Genomic DNA, 17,295 nt, shown 5'->3' with positions numbered 1-17,295 from the left:
TTGTATTTCACTCATTTATATTGTTTCCTATCTTCCTCATGAAAATGTAAACTCAATAATGACAGAGAAGATTTTGAGTATTTTGCTTGTTGCTCTGTCTAGTAGCAAACACCACACATAAACTACTAATTTTGAATGACTTGGTGGTCCCCGTTACATAGTCAGTACAAATATTTTGAATACCACTCCTGGGGACATCCTTCCCTGCCTGCCCTATCCCCATACACTCCTGGAGAAAACCACCAACTACCTTCTTCTACTCTCGTTCCTAATGGAAATAAAAGCACCTACTGATCCTGAATTGGCCTTCTGGTGAACGGGGTACTTAGGAAAGGGCTGTAAGCATTTCATTCCCTGGGAAAGACATGCCATATCTTCGACTCATAAATTAAATCTGATTCTCACACCACCACACATTAATTCAGCTTCTCAGCTTTCCAAGAGTCTCATATAAGAAAGACCTGCGATTGTTCACAGCCCCGCCTGAAGGCCCGATGCCAAGGCTGGGCCTTGGTTGACACCTCCTTGGCCACCTGCCCCCACCCACCACAGGCACAGGGCTTCTTCCTGCTATGTGGGACTTCCAGGCTGTTTGTAGAGATATAATTAGCAGAAGGAACCCCAGGAGCGGGCTGAGGGAGAAATGGGGTGGGAAAGAGACATCAACAAAGGGGAAGGCAGACTGACATGCTCCTGGCAGGACAACTTTACAGTAGGAGCAGGCAAATGAAGACAATCAAAGCGAGGCCAGCACCATGCCCATACGGCACGGCTGGACTCCTCCCCACCCCGTTACCTTAGACTCAGGGGGTCCTCCGTCACGCTTTTCCCCTTCAAGCTGGGTTGGAAAGAGCAGAAGCTAAACAAAAAAGGAAAGGATGATTCTATCAGCACAGGCAAGATTCTTCCACCACCAGGAACATGTCTGCAGAGCCAAGTGGGAGGCTGGGTCCATTCTTGCCTCTCCAGCCCCGTCCTGCCCCCAGTTCTTGAACACCAGACCTGCGTGCATCTCTGAGGCACCCCTTAGCACCTTCCGGCATTGCACACTCCAGCCTTGATGACAACAATCATAACAATAAAACAATAGCTACAATAAAAACTACATGGTTTAGATACTTCCTCTGCGCTAGTACTGCACATCTCCATTGCCAGCTTTTTTACAAACCACTGTTTTACTCTGGGGACAAATACGATCTTAACTGTAGGCTCCTTGAGCAGGGGAGGGTGTGGTTAGGCCACGTTCACTGCCTGAGCCACAGATGGAGAAGCCTTCTAGATTTACCGTGAACAACTTTAATACCCAGAAATCACAAGGGAACATGAATAGGAGGTTCAGCATTGCATGTCTGCTTCTTTACTTTGGTCTAAAATGGAACCCAAAGACAATTTTAGGAGGTGATCCAATAGCAGTCCTCAGAAGAACCTCAAAGGGACTCTACAGTCTCTGGAGACATGCCCAGAGCTGGCATTAACAGCCTCTCTGTGGGAGTTGTTTTTCTCCACTGTGGCTCTGCCCTTTGGACCCAGCAGCTGGTCATAGTGCCAGGGACTGGTCAGGGCCAACAGGAAGGCAAGGCTAGAACCTCTGAGCACAGAGTGACCGGGGACATTCAGGTCGGGATGTCAAATCTCACCTCAGAACTTCTAGCCCCAAGTGAAACCAGGCAGCACCACAGTAGGTCCAACTTCCGTGTGGTCTGCTTATGGCTAGGAACCTATCTCATCTTCTGTCCTTTCTAGATTCTCTACAAATCTCATATTTATAACTTAAATTGCAATAAAAATAAATAACCATTGGTACTAATATTTTCTACGCTTAATTATTTTTAGATTGATTAATCTATTTGGAGAAAAAGAAGTTAAACTAAAACAGCAGGCTTCTTTCTCTCTGTAAGAAAAAAAGATGTTCCATGCAGAAGTGGAAATCAGTGTTTGGAATTCTTTCCAATAAAATATAAAATTAGAACAACTGAAATTGGCAACTGGGATCAAAAAGAAAGATTAAGTTAAAAGAATTACTTGGAAAAATAGAAAATCAAAGCCAGAAAATTCTGGAAGACCCATTAAACAGCCAGTTTCTTAAATATGTTTTGTCTGCACAGTTTTTTCTTCCTTAAGTCATTACTGTTCTAAACTAATTCAGTCCATGGAATGGAGCTTTTGTCCCAGGATTTAGAAAACATGCTTCTGAACTGACTCTGGGTGGTGAACACACAATATGAGATATAGATAATGTATTAAAGAATTGTACACCTGAAATCTATGTAATTTTACTAACAATTGTCACCCCAATAAATTTTAATTTAAAGAAAAAAGAAGAAAGAAAACGTGTTTCTATAGCTTTCTCTATAGTTTGTTCCATAATTCAACAGCTCTGAGTCAGTAAGTTTTTCCTTCTGTATAACCTAAATCCTGCTCACTGTGGGTTGAGAACAAGTCTCCTGAGAACAGAGCTGCACTCAGCTCATGATCAGTCTCCCTTAGAAGAGGATTTTCAAACCCTTACCTTTTGAAGACCTTACTCCGATCACTGTTGTGGAAGACAAGAAATTTGGAATATCCATTTCGGAAAAAGATCTCCAGGGCAATGTCCTATAAAGAGAAACCCTTTTACTGCTCCTGAAGTTTCCTGGAACGAAGACACCCCCAGCAACGGAGTCACTGGTAGTAGGTCATGTGGGTCTCCGTGCCAGGTGTGCAAGGATTTCAATCTAAAACAGGACCAGACGATATGAAATGGAGAATCTCACGCATGCACCCTCAGGAGAACAGAACTTGAAAACCGAGACACTCAGTTTCCCATAAATGCCTGATTTACAGAAGATGGAGACCTACCTCCTGAGCAATGAAAATCCGCTGAGAATCCCTCCCATCGTCAAGCCAATGAACTCACCGCTGGGACTCTGGCCGGATTCGCTCTCTGTGCTCCTTGCCCATGAAGACAGCTGCCCCAAACCTTCCACATCTGGCCTGTAGCTTACTACAGCATGCGTTTCCCAAATTGTAAATTCCTCTGCTATTCCTGGACAAACTCAATTCCTGGTAATTCAAGCTTGCCTCAGTTTATCTCTTCATTCAGGTTGACACAAGCAACCCTTCCTGGGTAGTTTTCCCAACCTCCCACAGGGGGATATGAAGCCCTTGGTGACAGAGATGAGCAGGGTCTCTGCAGAATGTGTCAGAGGGCAGCAGACGTCAGAGTGCCTTTGGCTGAAGCAGGAAGCAAGAGCAGGCCAAGGGAGGAAAGTGCCCATTGAAACTTTCAGACACTTTCACTTCCAGGTCCAGGGGCTGGTTTCCTGAACCAAAGGGTCATCTCACCAGAGACACTAGGGGAGCTGGTTGGGTGGATGCCCCTCCGCATCAGGCAGCATCACATGCCAGTCCACAGATGTGTGGGCACAGGGTGCTCTGCTAAGCCCGTTTTGCTGAGCCATGTGGTGTGGCCATGCTGACACAGCAACGTTGTTTCAAGGGTTAATGCCGAAATGAACTCTACATGATTTTTTTTCTTTTTCCTTTCCTGCCTCCCTCCCTCTCTCCCTTCTAATCCACACTATATGAATAACAGATTTGGAATGGGACAGAGTGAGTCCACATCTGGGATGAGATGGAGTCAGGGAGAGAATCGCCAGGGCTGGAGGGAGAGGCCTGGGCATGGAGGACAAATGTGGAGGGTCAGGGTCAGATGCAGAGATGAGGCGCTGCCTCCAACAAGGGTCAGGTCCTGCTTCTACCTAGCTGGAGGTGAGCTCTCAAAGTCCAGTTCATTGGGCTCCAGAGCAGAGGGAAAGTATTTATAATGATAATGCAACCCCCTCTCCTCTCCTCTACAGGTGCACAGAAGCGCCTCGGATTGTTTTCTACAAATAGAGATATAAATAATGTGCCAATAGATGATGAACATACAATCTCCCGAGCGTATGGCTTGCTCGGCAACCTCACGTGCCCAGGCTCAGACTTTCTCCCGGGAGAACCCGGGCTGGACAAACGGGGCCTTGCTCACAGAGCTCTTACGCCACACCTGGCTGTGCATACACCTGCCAGCCCCCACTCTCAGGCTAGCCAACCGTCTGGAAACAGTCACCGTTTACTGGGGGGAAGCTCACTTATTGATACCTGTTTGCTACTCTATATAACCGATAAGGTTGATATACAGTCATAAAAAATAATTTTTGATACAAAGCCCAGAAATGCACTAAGTGCTATATATGTATTGATGGAAAAGAGAAGATGTGGTCCCAGTCCACTGGAGGGAGAGGTACCCAGTTGTGCCAAGGTGGCAGAGCCGTGGTCGGGACTAGGTCCACGCTGGCTGCACTGCCCAGAACGTTCAGGGACTTTCACCTTCTCCCCTTCTAATTTATCTCCTTGTAAAGAAGCACAGTAAGGTCAGGCAAAATGAGAGCCAACCCTGTGTAGGCAAAAGCAGAGGAGTGTGGTGGAGAGAGGAAGAGAGCGGGTCAGAGGCTAGCAGCTGGTAGGTTGTGACTAGCTGGCAGTAGAGTGGTGCCTCTGAAAGCAATCAGCTCTGCTCACCACCTGGGTGAGCCCTCAAAGGCGCTGGGCGACGCTCTGGGACCCTAGTGTGAGGGACAATCGGGAGATCTCTAAACCACTTGCCCCAGGGAATTCCCAAGAGCTCAGGGAGAGGTGAGTCTGTGGGAGGGACTGCAGCCAGCGGAGGGGGTCCGTGGGGTCAGAAGAGGGCAGACTGGCACTCAACTACCATCAGCTCTGCCCTGAAACAATGGACTGCCCTGTCCATCATCCCTGAATACCCAAAGCAGCTCTGGGGCATGTCAAGGGAAAAATAAAGCCAAGAGGCTGGATCGTAAATGACACAATAAGAGAGAGAGGGCAGGGACTGGGGAGAGAGTGGAGAAGTAAGAACTCAGAGCCAGGGGACCAGGCCCAACAAGCCTGGAAAATGCACAGGTGTGTCCCAAAGGCACTGGGCTATGCACAGGCATGAAGGGGCTCACGGAGCTGTGTCCCTCACATTTAGACGGGGCATTGATGGCACCTGGACCATGTGTCCCATGAAGAGATGGTCCCACCATTGCTCCCTCCCTGGGGCATACCTGCAAGAGGAAGCGGGTCTGACGGAGCTCTCTGAGCTCACCATAGCTGTGGCGCTCGCATGAGTAATGGTCGCAGGACCTGTCTTTGCTGCACAGGTTGAACATGAACGGGTCGCTGATGCTGTAAGGGAAGTAAGATGTTCAGTGAGAGGGCAGCTGGGAGACTTGTTGCTTCCTGTCCCATAGCCCTGCCTGAATTGCTGGGACTCCGGGTGCTACGGTCAGGGTACTGACCAAGGTGCCAGCATCCACTGACCTGGTAAACCCTGAGCACATGTCCTCATCAGCCCTGCCCTGGGGAGTAGGATGGACATCAGCCTCAGCAGGTGAGGGACAGCAAGGCAAGGGACAGCCTCCAGAACAGACAGCGTGCATATGAGAACTCTTTCTGGGCACAGTGGTCAGAAATGGGTTGAGGAGGTGGGGGCAGAGTGAAAGAGATACCCTAGTCATGTTGGGAGAAATTTCAGGCTCTGGAACATAGTGCAGAAAGATGATGAGGTTCCTTAAGAAAGCCTGTGTTCAGCATGGCCTCAGGGGACTGGGGGGGAGCCCACCACATGGGGGAGGCATCTAGTCTAGCACAGGAGAAAGTGGCAGAGAATCCCTGAGCCCCCAAAGGGTGGTCCAGCCGGGCTGAGATGCCGATAGGCTGAGAAACAATGACCACAGCCTCAGCGGTGGTCCCTATAGCATGTGCCCAGAGCCAGGGACCAGACATGGTAGCTGAGTCCAGGCCAGATGCCGCTCCCAGAGGTCAGAATGACTCCCCTTGGGAAGAACAGGAGAGACAGAAAGAGAAACTCGTAAATTTAATAAGTGTTTATACCAAAGAGAACAATTTCGATGCTGGATGTAACTGAAATGCCTTCAGGTAACCAGATGAAATTTTCACCACCAATGCAAAGGGGACTTGAGAAATAAACATGATTTCAGTTATGGACAGTTCCATTTCTCAACATCTGAGTTATGTGGTAATTTTAGATTGTGTATATGACCACAGATATTCTGATAAAACGCTCTTTTAGGACCTGAGAGATACAGGGCCTGCCAAACACCTCCTCCTCCAAGAAGCCTATGTGCCACCACAGACCCAAAGAACCAAAGAGCTGAAAGAGCCCCGCACCGGTGCAAGGTGGCAGGAAGGGTGAGAAAACTGTGTTTCAGCTCCTCCCATCCTGACTCCAAGTGCAGCCCTCACTGGCCAGCTGACAGGGTGGACCACACGTCGGGACCTCCTTGCCAGGCGTCTGAGAAAGCGATGAGGCCCTCCCTCAGGCCAGCAGGACTTCTCCAATCAATGGCCGGGGTGGTGCCCCCGCATCTGCGGGGCTAAGAGTTTGGACCTGCACATTATGCCGCATTCACTGCTGGATAGAAGGGAAGATGACCTGTGCGGGACCCAGCCTGAGCTGACTGTTTCGCCTCCTGCACAGCCAGCCTTAAGGATGTGGGCGCCAGCCCTTGGAAGCTCCTTTTGCCCCTTCTTAAGACAATCCTCTCAGGTCTCCTGCTCCGAGCCACGTTGCTGGAGGATTTGATCAATACAAATGGGGCTTTGGTTCTGGGTGCTTCTATCTACATGCTTTAATTCAAACCTCCTACTGGCTGAAGCCCTTTGTTCATTGCTAACGCCTCCTTCTGGGCCTAAGCTGAGCTTCCCATAAACTTCTCTGACTCCCAGTGAGGTCCTGGAGGTGATTCTGGTTCCTACCCTTGGCTTAGGTCAAACAGCATCCCGGATCAAGTGAGAATGACAGTATCCAATTGGAACTCCAGTATCCAATTATTATTATCCAATATCCAATTATTATCAGGATTCACGCCAAGAATTTATACCCAGGATAATTCACTACATCATAAACTCTTTACCAGACTCATCCCACAGTGAATGGGACAAGGCAGATTTGCAATAAGTATTTGTCAAATTGAACTAAGCAGAGAAAAGATGCCTTAAAATGCTTGCTGATATGGAGGAACTATCTGCCTAAAACACCCTATCACAAAGAGCTAATTGGATGATTTGGATTACCACCAAATGAATCAAATGCAATACCTTGTGGGCTGGACTGTCACTGTCATGGGTTGAATTGTGTCCCCCAAAAGGATGTACGTGGAAGTCCTCACCCCCAATACCTCAGAATGAGACTTAATTTAGAAATAGGTCAATACCAGAGGTAATAAAATGAAAATGAGGTCACTAAAATGGCCCTAATCCTCTGTGACTAGTCTCTTTATATAAAGAGGAAACTTGGACACAGGGTCAGATACAAACAGGGGCGATCATGTGAAGACACACAGAGAACAGATGGCCATGTGACTGAGTGACGTATCTAGAGGCCAATGAACACCAAAGATTGAGGGGAAACACCAGAGGCGAGAAGAGGCAAGGAAGGATCCTCCCCTAGAGTGCTAGAGAGGGAGTGGCCACCATACCTTGATATTTGACTTCTGGCCTCCAGGACTCTGGGACAATACATTTCTGATTTTTAAAGCCACCTAGCTTTTGGTACTTTGTTACAGCAGCCCTAGCAACCTAATACAGTCACCCTATTCAGCAAAATATAACCTTCTAAAAATGCTCTTAGTTTCTGAGGAAAGTTCTAAAGCACAAAGCCCAATCTCTGCTGGAGGATGTGCAGTGTTCTTGAGCTTCATTTGGGATATTTTTATGGTACATCAGAGAGCCTCTTTCAAGACCTAATGCTCAACGGTACTCAATTTGATGGCAGTCTTTTAGGAGAAACATTTCAGGGTTGACTTAGCTTTATTTTTAACTGTCTTATTTATATATCTTCCTTAGTCTCCACGGTCAAAATAAGACTTAATCCCATTGATCTGACATGATCTAATAGCCTATGTCTGAAAAGCACGTCTGCGTGCATGCCAGAAGTTTCTCAGAGCAGTAGACAAGACCTCAGAGAGGAAGCACTGTCTGGTTAACACATACTTCTTTGAGGTATGGTGACTAAAATTACCTGTGTAATCCCTAAAGGATATTCCAGGGTAGTAATTTGTTCTCACTATACTCCTACATGCTTTCTAGAAAAGTACATTTCCAGACATGGGAAGTCTCCGTTGTCATTCCCAATCAAGTGAGTACATACAACCTGACGTCTGGGCTTCTATTAAAAGTGCAGATATAGTCAATTTGATCACGATTAGATGCAGCTCATAAGCACAATTTAGCTGATCAATAAGATCTTATCTAGCACTAACTCGATTTAAACCAGAAGTAGAGAGTGAAGCAATGGGTTGTGCGAGTCATTACACAGGACGCCATGCATATGGGTAGAGTGGAAAGCTGTCATCAGCTCTCCGAAAGGCAAGTCTGCAGACCCATTGTCCATACTGATCAGAATCAATAAAACATGAGCAGTAAGATGGGATGTGTGTGCCAAGTATTCGTTATGCTTCTCCTGCCTTGGAAAAGCACGGAGGTGAATGTTTGCTATGAATAAAAGATGGAAATTAGCAGAGAGAAAAATGCCAAGCATTTTAAAGCAAACCTAAATCAAGGGAAAGTGGCTGACATCTCTTCTTCCACACTCCTTAAATTCCAGCTTTTGGACATAGGCTTGAAATGATGTGACAACTGGGAATTAAAATTCTGAGTTATTAGCAAGTGCCTAAAAACTCCTCTGTCAACAGCCTAAAAAAGTAGTTCTCAAAATGTGGTCTCAGACCGGCATCAGCATCATCAGAGAACTTGTTAAAATCTCAGGCCCTACCACAGAGCTGCCAAATTAGAAATGGGGGTAAGGGCAGGTCCCGGGAGCCTGTGTTCACGAGCCTTCCAGGTGATTTGCGAGCCACTGGCTAAGAGGTTTCCTTGTCGTCATTTAAGACTTGGCTAACGAGGAAAGTCAAGGCTTATCTCTGAATGAAAAAAATCTTCATCCAAATTTCTTCAAAAGCAATGATCAATAATGAATGTCAACTATAATTATATATATATATATATAACTTATACATTACATATATATAATTATATATAAAGAAGTGGAGTACAGCATTAGGAATAGAGACAGTGGAAATGGAATGGCTGTGTGCGATGTCAGAGGGGCAGTAGATTGGGGGAGGAGGGTTATCACTTTGTGAGGGGTATAAATGATAAATGTCTAACTATTACAGTGTTTTGTACACATGAAACTAATAACAAAAAGCAATGATCAAATAAAAAATACAACTTGACAACTTAACTTCTAGCAAAAGTATGAACATGGTCAATTTAATTTTGAATGGCTGTACTCTATAAACACAAGAGAATTAATTAGTAAGTGCTTGATTGAACCCAAATAGCCAAATGAATTTGATTTAAAAAAAAATACCTCAGAATTTCCTGCCAAAGACCTTTGGTGTTAGTTGGTATACAAATGATTCTTCAAATGTCTCCCCAAATCTCACCCATTCTTTAACACCCAGATCTAGCCCACTTCCCCAACTAGCCCTCCGTTACCACACCAGACTCTCACCATCTCTTCAGTGTAAAGCCCAAGAGTCCTCCCATAACATATATTTAGTTCTATGATGCTAGTGTGCCCCAACCCCTTTCCAAAACAAAGTGCTTATGCTGCTGGACGTGAAGGGGCGATGCGTGATGCATTACATATGAATGATCAACAAGGTTTTGAGTGAGTAAGCTCATGGAACTGGACGCTATTACGAAAGTAACCGAAGGGGAGACCCCCTTTTGTCTGTGCTGTGCTCCCCATCAGCAGAGGCAGGAGGAGCTGCCATATGGTGTTCCACTCCAGGTTTTACCTTTGGGGGACTACAGTCATGGATGCCTATGCCTTGGGTTGTTCTACTTTATCTAATGGTTCAGTTTCAGGCCCAAACGAAAGTCCACAGCCAGAACAAGGTGGGAGGGGCAGGAGTGGGGTAACTGAGGAAGAAGATTGGGGCTCAGGGCCGAATCTGCTGGGAGAGGAGAACTCACTTGGATAAGCAGTGGCGGGTGCAGTAGACATCACCGACGGGGGAGAGTGTGAAGTTCTCGCAGATGTAGAAGTGCTGATGGCCAAAGAGCAGGAGCCCTTCGGAGACCAGGTGGCCCTGCACGATCACCAGAGAGTACTTCTGTGTCACCTGGAGGAAGAGAGCGCCAGAGTCAGACCATGGGCAAGCAAAGCGTGTCTATTATTCTTATGGAGGGCAGGAGGGTGGGGACCGTCACCCACTGGGCACTCGGAAGTGAGAGCAGGTCCCTGTAAAAATGACAGAGCCACTGCCCAGAGCTGTATGGCTCTTCACAGTTTACGTGGTGCTTCTATACCCAACACCTCTTTAGTTATTTCATCTACCCAAGGCCACCCACACCCACACCAAGGCATGTAGACGGATGTTTATTGCTGTACTGGGAATACTGACATTCTTTCTCTCACTTAAGCTCCTCCACAACTGTAGTAAACATTCTATAGCTAACAGTGAGGAATGTTTGTGAGGTACAAGGCATCCCTCAGTGACAGGGGCCAAGGACCTGTCCAGTGACCAGCTGGAGCGGGGCTGAGCCAGGACTGGAACCAGGTCTGTCTAGAAGCACAAGTTCAAGCCTGGTACTGTTGTGTATAAGACCAAGGCTAGTCCAAGGTGTGTGATGAGGAGTCATGTGCTCCTCCCAGATCCCTCCTTTCAGAATTAAGTGTCCATTCTCTCAACAGCTGGAAATGTTAGCAGCTTTCCAGAACTGCCTCAGTGAAGGAGAGCACCGAGCCCAAGGTCACATCCCCTTCCCAGTGGCTGCCTGTACCCAACAACAGACTGTATCCACGGAATCAGTGGAAGCCTCTGCTGAGACTTTGTCAGAGTTGCACCCCCTCCTTTGCCCAGTCCTGTAACCCTCACTCCCAGTACGCTTCCTGCGTGCCCATCTCGGGCTCATATTTGGCTTTCCATGGATTCTGACCTGGGACAGTATCTGGGTGTGACCCAGAGTCCTGCATGAAGTAAGGACTAAGTGGGTCCTTACATGGAATACATTTCTGAAGGAAAGAGGGAGGGAATAAATAATAAATTCTAGATGAGGAGAGCCCACATGGACAAAGAGTAAGGCCAAGGCCAACATTTTCTCAGGGTCATTCTGTGCTAATTCCAGTTATATGAAAAAAGAACTGGTATTTTTTTTGACTGCCTACCATATGACTACTGTAAACATTTTACACATATTAAGCAATAAAATCCTTACAATTGGGCAAGGGATGTTTTACAACTCTAATTCAGAGATGAAACAAAGCAAGGTCCCAGAGGTAAGAATCTCACCAAAGATCAGTCACCTAATAAGCAGCAGAGCCTGGGACTGAAGCTCAGCAATCCTGCTCACTTTGGAAGCAAGGATGAGGCCAAAGTGATGAACCCTGGAAAGCAGGCCCTGGGTACCAATTGTCCAACTCCTGTATCAAATGGGATGAGTCAAAGTGAGGGCCAAGACTCACCAAGGGTTTGTTCTAAGATAAGCATTAGCCACTACAATCCAGGACGGGTTATCACTGAACTATTTTTCCTAGGTAAGGACGAGCCCAGGGTCTTGGTTCTTGTAACCCATGCCTGCTGCGGGCAACTAGCTCTCCCTGCCTCTCTCGGAGCCGGCCCTCAAACCTTCAGAGCCACCTTCCACATGGACTCATTTCCAACTGCATTCCCCCATCCAGACGTTCATCAATTCAACTGTTATGGACTCAGCACCTACTACATGCTAGGCTCTCATTCACACTTTGGGGATAGAGGGACAAGATAGGAGGGACAAGATAAACAACCCTATTCTCATGGGACTTAAAGTCCAGTGGGGGAAGATGGATAGTAGACATACATGTCAACCAATAAATAATTACAAATCATGATATGTGCTGCGAGAAAATAAATAACAGAGTAATGATAAGGCAGAGAGAAACTTGAGGAGACACTATTTTAGGAAAACCCTGAGAATTGAAGGACGGAAATTGGGCAGGCATGGCAAAGCTGGGAGTAAACATTTCAGGGAAAGGGAATAGCCCATTCAGAGCCCAGAGGCATGGAGGCAGCAAAAGGAAGGGGAGCAGAAGAGGTCGGTGTGGTGTACATGACATTGGAAAGTAGGAATATACAGATAATGGGAGGTCTTAGATGCCTTGGTAAGGCCACTAGGCTTTATTCTAGAAAGCCATGGGGGTGTCATTTCTAGAAAATGACACTGACTACGGGGCAGAGAATAGATTGGAGAGAGCCAAGCGTGGAAGGAGGGCGATCAGTCATGTGGCCATTTCAGTGGTTCTGTGGAGGGATGATGGCTTTGCACAGGGTGGCAGAGGGAAAGGGGAGAAGTTGTTGAATCTAAACAAGAAGTAACAGTAATGCTACGAGGAAAACTAATGTATATATCAGAGGGTGCCAAAAATGTATATACATTTTAAGAAATAAAATAACTGTATTAAAATTGTAATGCAATGAATAACACTAGCATTCATTTGATTAATGCCACCTTTTGAGTGAACATCATACTACACATTGCTACCGTAATTCAATTCAACTTCAAAAAATAATACATAGATAACATCTCTTAAAATGTGTACCTTTTGGGCACGCCCATCATATATATATATATATATATATATATATATATATATATATATATATATATACATATATTCCTTTATATATATATAAAGGACTGAAGATAAATGTCTACTTTGGGACTTAGGCAATTGAGTTGAGTACCCCAGCTTCCCTAAAAGCCTCGCCAAGAGGCAACCACCATTACCATGTTATAGTATTGAAGGGTACCACATATGCCACCCCAAAATATGCCATCTTGGCATAAGAATTATTTTGAGCTAAAGACACTTGAAAAATAGCAGGTATAAGAAGGGCACTTGGGCCTCCCCTTTTCTTCCTGAATGCAAGAGATAAAATTCCCATATGAAAGATGCCCTCCCCATGCCAAGAGGAAAAGAACATTTTCATCACCAGAGATGGGGACTCAAGGCCAAGAGAGAAATCTGTACAAACAAAACTTGTTAAACTAACTCTTATCTTCCTTCAGGCTTCCTCTATATTTTAGTTTTTTTTCACAATTACTACTCAGTTAAGCCGGACCACTTCTGAGGTCTTCATTTTCCTGTGAAAGTTCCCATGTACACGTAAAAATAAAATTTGTATGCTTTTCTCTTGCTAATCTGTCTTCTTCCAATTCAATTCTCAGGCCTAGCTGGATACTCTAATAAGAGGGTAGAAGAAAAGCTTCTTCTCTCCTACAATATATTCTTCCCAAGAGATCCTATGAATACCTACATAAGCAAGTTTTATATATGGTCTCTTTTTTTACACAAACAGCATATTCATATATTTAGTGTTCTGCATCTAGTTTGTCCCTTTAACAGCCCATCTTGGAGACCCTTCCAAATCACTCTTATTAGTAGGAGCAGACCACTCCCTTGCATGGATGTACTACAGGTTATTCGACCAACACTACTGATTAGTGTTGTTTGCAAACGTTTTGATAAGTGATGCTTCAGTGACCATCCTGTACATATGTCACTTTAAACACATAAGTACACCTGTAGGTTAAATTCCTAGAAGTAGAATTTCAAGCCCAGGATGTGGGCATTTTCAATTCTGCTTACTATTGCCAGATGGCCGTCCTGCAAGGTGGCACCAATTTACACTCCCATCAGCAGTGTAAGGAGAGCTATGCCAGGGTGTTTACACTTTTCCCGGGGAGATGTGGCATGGCAACATCAGCCTGGCCTGTGTACCTCTAAACCTGTCACTCCCCTTGGTGCCCCACCCTCCCCCAACCTCTGCAGTGCCAACAGCAGTGGCTAGAGCACATTCCCATGATTTCCTGGTGCTTTCCTATGGGGAGAACTAAGTAACGACCAGAAGAACCCAAACCACAAGAAAAATGTCTGGTGAGAGCTGGGTTAATAGCTCAAAAATTGATTTTGCTAGAAAAGAATGGCATTTTAAAAACTGAGAAATGAACCCAAGTGAACTATTACCTGCTCTTCCATTTAAATCAGTGCTGGGAGGGCTCCATCCCAAGTTTACTCGTGATTAAGAAACCTCTCATGTCATGATTCTATCGATCACCTTAGAAAGAGTGGAACTTCTGCTTCATGAAAACAATTTTTTTAAGATTGGCTAGATGAGATACTTTCATTCCTGAATAGGTATGTGGCCACATCTGGACCTGTGTATAAGGAATAGTTCATCTGGGAACCCCAAAATACCAGGGCTGAAGCTAGAGGGGCAACGAGGTGCTGGCACCTTCCATGGAAGCCCATGGCAGCAGATCCTCCTGGAGTTAGGTCTCCGTGTGCACGTCTGCACAAGGGGAAGGTCAGCTGGAGGCTCTCAGAAGTTCTTTCCCACATAATTCACCTGCAGTTGAGTGCAATGCCTTAATTTTATGGCATGAAAACTGAGATGCAGAGCTGTCATCTGCGCTACCTAGAACAGTGCTAGTTCTTATAATTCTGGAAAATCTGCTGCAAAGAAAGCTTAAGCCTACTCACATGTATCGCAGTACCTTTTTGTACATCTTCTGTTCCCCTAGGCCTTATTATCAATACATTCTGTTATACTGGTATATGGAATGAGTATGTTCATTTTTCAAAAAACAAACAAACAAACAAAACAGATTGCTGAGAAATTGGTATCAAAAAGGAAGGAGATGATATAAATTACACTTATGTTGGCTACCTATGAAGTCTGGCTTCTACTCTTTCTATTAATACCTTGATCATTTTTAGATGGAGCATTCAGTCACACTAATAATCAACGTATGACAGAAAAATGAGGATACTATTTTTATGTACCAATGTGGCAAATCTGAGAAGAAACACAATATGTGGATCTCTCTCCATCAGCTCATCTTTTTAGGCAGCGACAAGGAGCAGGAATGCCCCCTGCCTGCCTGCACGTGCCACTTCCACAGCAAGACTGCAAGCAGGCATGCCTCCCAGCCTTTCTCTGCCACTCGGAGGAGACCAGATGGAGAAGGATGGAAACTGCAGCAGTGTAAAGTAAACGCTTTTCCAGTCCCAAAGACAGTTCGAAACACAGTGTCTAGCATAAACGCATTTACTAAGGATCTGCTTGTTGGCTATTGATTGAAAGTGAGGCATGTTTCCAGCCGGGGCAGCTCTGAATATTGTAAAACCTGGACTCATAGATGTCAGCTATTTATTCGAAGAATTAGTATGCCTGAAAATCACCTGGATGCTTGTGAAAGTTCATATCCCCAGGCTACATCCCCAGAAGTTCCCATTCAGCAGTCACAGGGCCGTGGAATCGGCATTTTAATAAGCAGCCCAGATGATTCAAATGTAGGTGATCTAAAGGTGGCACTTTGAGAAACTGACCCATGGACACCAGCAGGTCTATGAAAGATGAGGTCTCATCTCATGAAGCATATTGCTCATAACACATTCATTTCTTCATGATTCATTTAACAGATAAGTATTGAGTGTTAAGTTTGTGTCCCACACTGTGTCCCACACAGTGTAACAGGAGAGAGAGGAGAGGACTAGTTGTCCCCGGGACAGCGTGACAGGGAAGGTGCAGGCAACCTGGGGGTACAGCGTGGAGCGCCTGGCCCAGATGGGGGTGAGAGAGGAGGCACAGGTGACATCAGAGAAGTGGTTCCCAGGGAAGTGACATCACCATAAGCCTGGGGTTAGGAGGTAAGAAGTTAGAAACAGGGGCAGAGCATCCCAAGGCCTAAAGTCTTGATCAGCTGGACATGTTTGGAGGTTATAAGTAGTTCTGTGTAATTAGAGTATAAAGTCAGGTGTGTGTGTGTGTGTGTGTGTGTGTGTGTGTGTAAGCATGAGGGAGGCAATTCCAGCGAAGTGGCTAGGCCAGCTGTGGCATGGCCTTATGCACAGAGTATGCCAAAGAGAGTCTCAGAAGGTGTTAAGTGGGGATGACATGTGCAGCTCTACTGTTTAGAAAGTCAGTCAGTCGTGGCAACTCATCCAGACAGGAAGCTGTACTACCATGGAATGGTTAACACATTTCTTCACCTTCTACCAACATCCTCTGAAAAATACCTGGGAAGAGCTTACCGCTGCTCTCTGCTGGCCAGAGCAAAAACCACTCCCTTTGAGCTAATTCTTTTCTACTGAGGTCAAACTAATATTTTACACTGAGTTTGTATAAAAAATAATGAATGTTTCATTTTTAATGTATTATCATTAAAGAAAACAGCAATAGCAAAAACAACTCTCACTTGAGTTCTGATTTGGACGGGTCGGAAGCCTCACTTCTGAGAGCAGCTGCAAGGAGGGTACAAGGGACCATCCCCAAAAGCACAGTGTCTGACTCAGACCCACAATTAACATGCATTAAAAAAACCACTCCTCACGTCAAACAGAACTGTTTACAGAGAAATGTGTTTGTGGTTCTGGGAATCATTAATCAACAGCGCAAAGGTGGCACAGAATAATTACTGTCCCAGGTATCGCTGGAGGCGATCAGAGCTCCAGTGTTCACACAAAGAAATGAGGGAAGCTGCTGCCACCCTGGAGCTCCAGGCCCACCTGCTTCCTGCAGAGCCCTCCTGCGGGGACAGGGGGATGGGCCATCCCAAAGCCAGGAAGGAAGTTATACCCTGAGTCCCCTGGATTGTGTTCAGCAAAGGCCATAAAGACAAGTGCTTCTGAGATGGCAGGAGAAGAGGAACCAGGGACTCCCCATGAGGCGGCCTGCCCAATTTACGTGATGGCCACTTAAGGCAGGTGCTCCCAGGTTTCCTGAGCGTGGGCGCACACCCTCCCCGACACCCTCTTGCGGGTGTGCTTTCATTTAGAAAGTCAGGTCTCTCACAGGCTCTACTCTGACCCACTGTCTCATCGTCCACATCTCAGCAGGACAACAGACCCGCCAGACCCTGGGGCTCCCACTGCACCGGTGTACTCACCACAGCACCTGCCTAACTCTACTTTCCTGCCCCGTGGAAGAATCCCAGAGGTCAGCTGGGGCCAGGTTTGAATTAGAGCATGCATCCTTCCATCTTTGCAAGCACAGGCCCTTTCCCACTTCCTCGGGGCCATGGCTTAGGGTTCATACCCCACCCCCCTCCTTTTTGAAGCGAGAGAACAAATCCTAAGGGACTATTAAAAGAAGAGCGATGGCCATAGTGACAGCAGAAGATACAACCGACTGAGTGCTCCCCTACCGCTGGGCTCAGAAACACACGGCACTTCTGGGATCTTCACTGCGAACTGAT

At 46.1% G+C, this 17,295-nt stretch overlaps 1 protein-coding gene across 1 annotated transcript in view; it reads right to left on the bottom strand.

The window, feature by feature from the left end:
• Positions 1 to 17,295, bottom strand: part of WDFY4 (WDFY family member 4) — a 307,568-nt gene that overhangs the window by 73,863 nt on the left and 216,410 nt on the right. The window contains exons 44-47 of the mRNA XM_081075021.1: positions 10,030 to 10,178; positions 5,088 to 5,208; positions 2,510 to 2,595; positions 797 to 859 (exon numbers count right to left, since the gene is read on the bottom strand). Of these exons, the coding sequence (XP_080931147.1) occupies positions 797 to 859; positions 2,510 to 2,595; positions 5,088 to 5,208; positions 10,030 to 10,178 (419 nt within the window). The remainder of the gene's footprint in view (positions 1 to 796; positions 860 to 2,509; positions 2,596 to 5,087; positions 5,209 to 10,029; positions 10,179 to 17,295) is intronic.

Source organism: Rhinolophus hipposideros, assembly GCF_964194185.1.
Source record: "Rhinolophus hipposideros genome assembly, chromosome: 15".
Taxonomy (NCBI): Eukaryota; Metazoa; Chordata; class Mammalia; order Chiroptera; family Rhinolophidae; genus Rhinolophus; species Rhinolophus hipposideros.
Note: the sequence above shows the minus strand (reverse complement) of the source record. Positions and strands in the feature narration are given on the sequence as shown.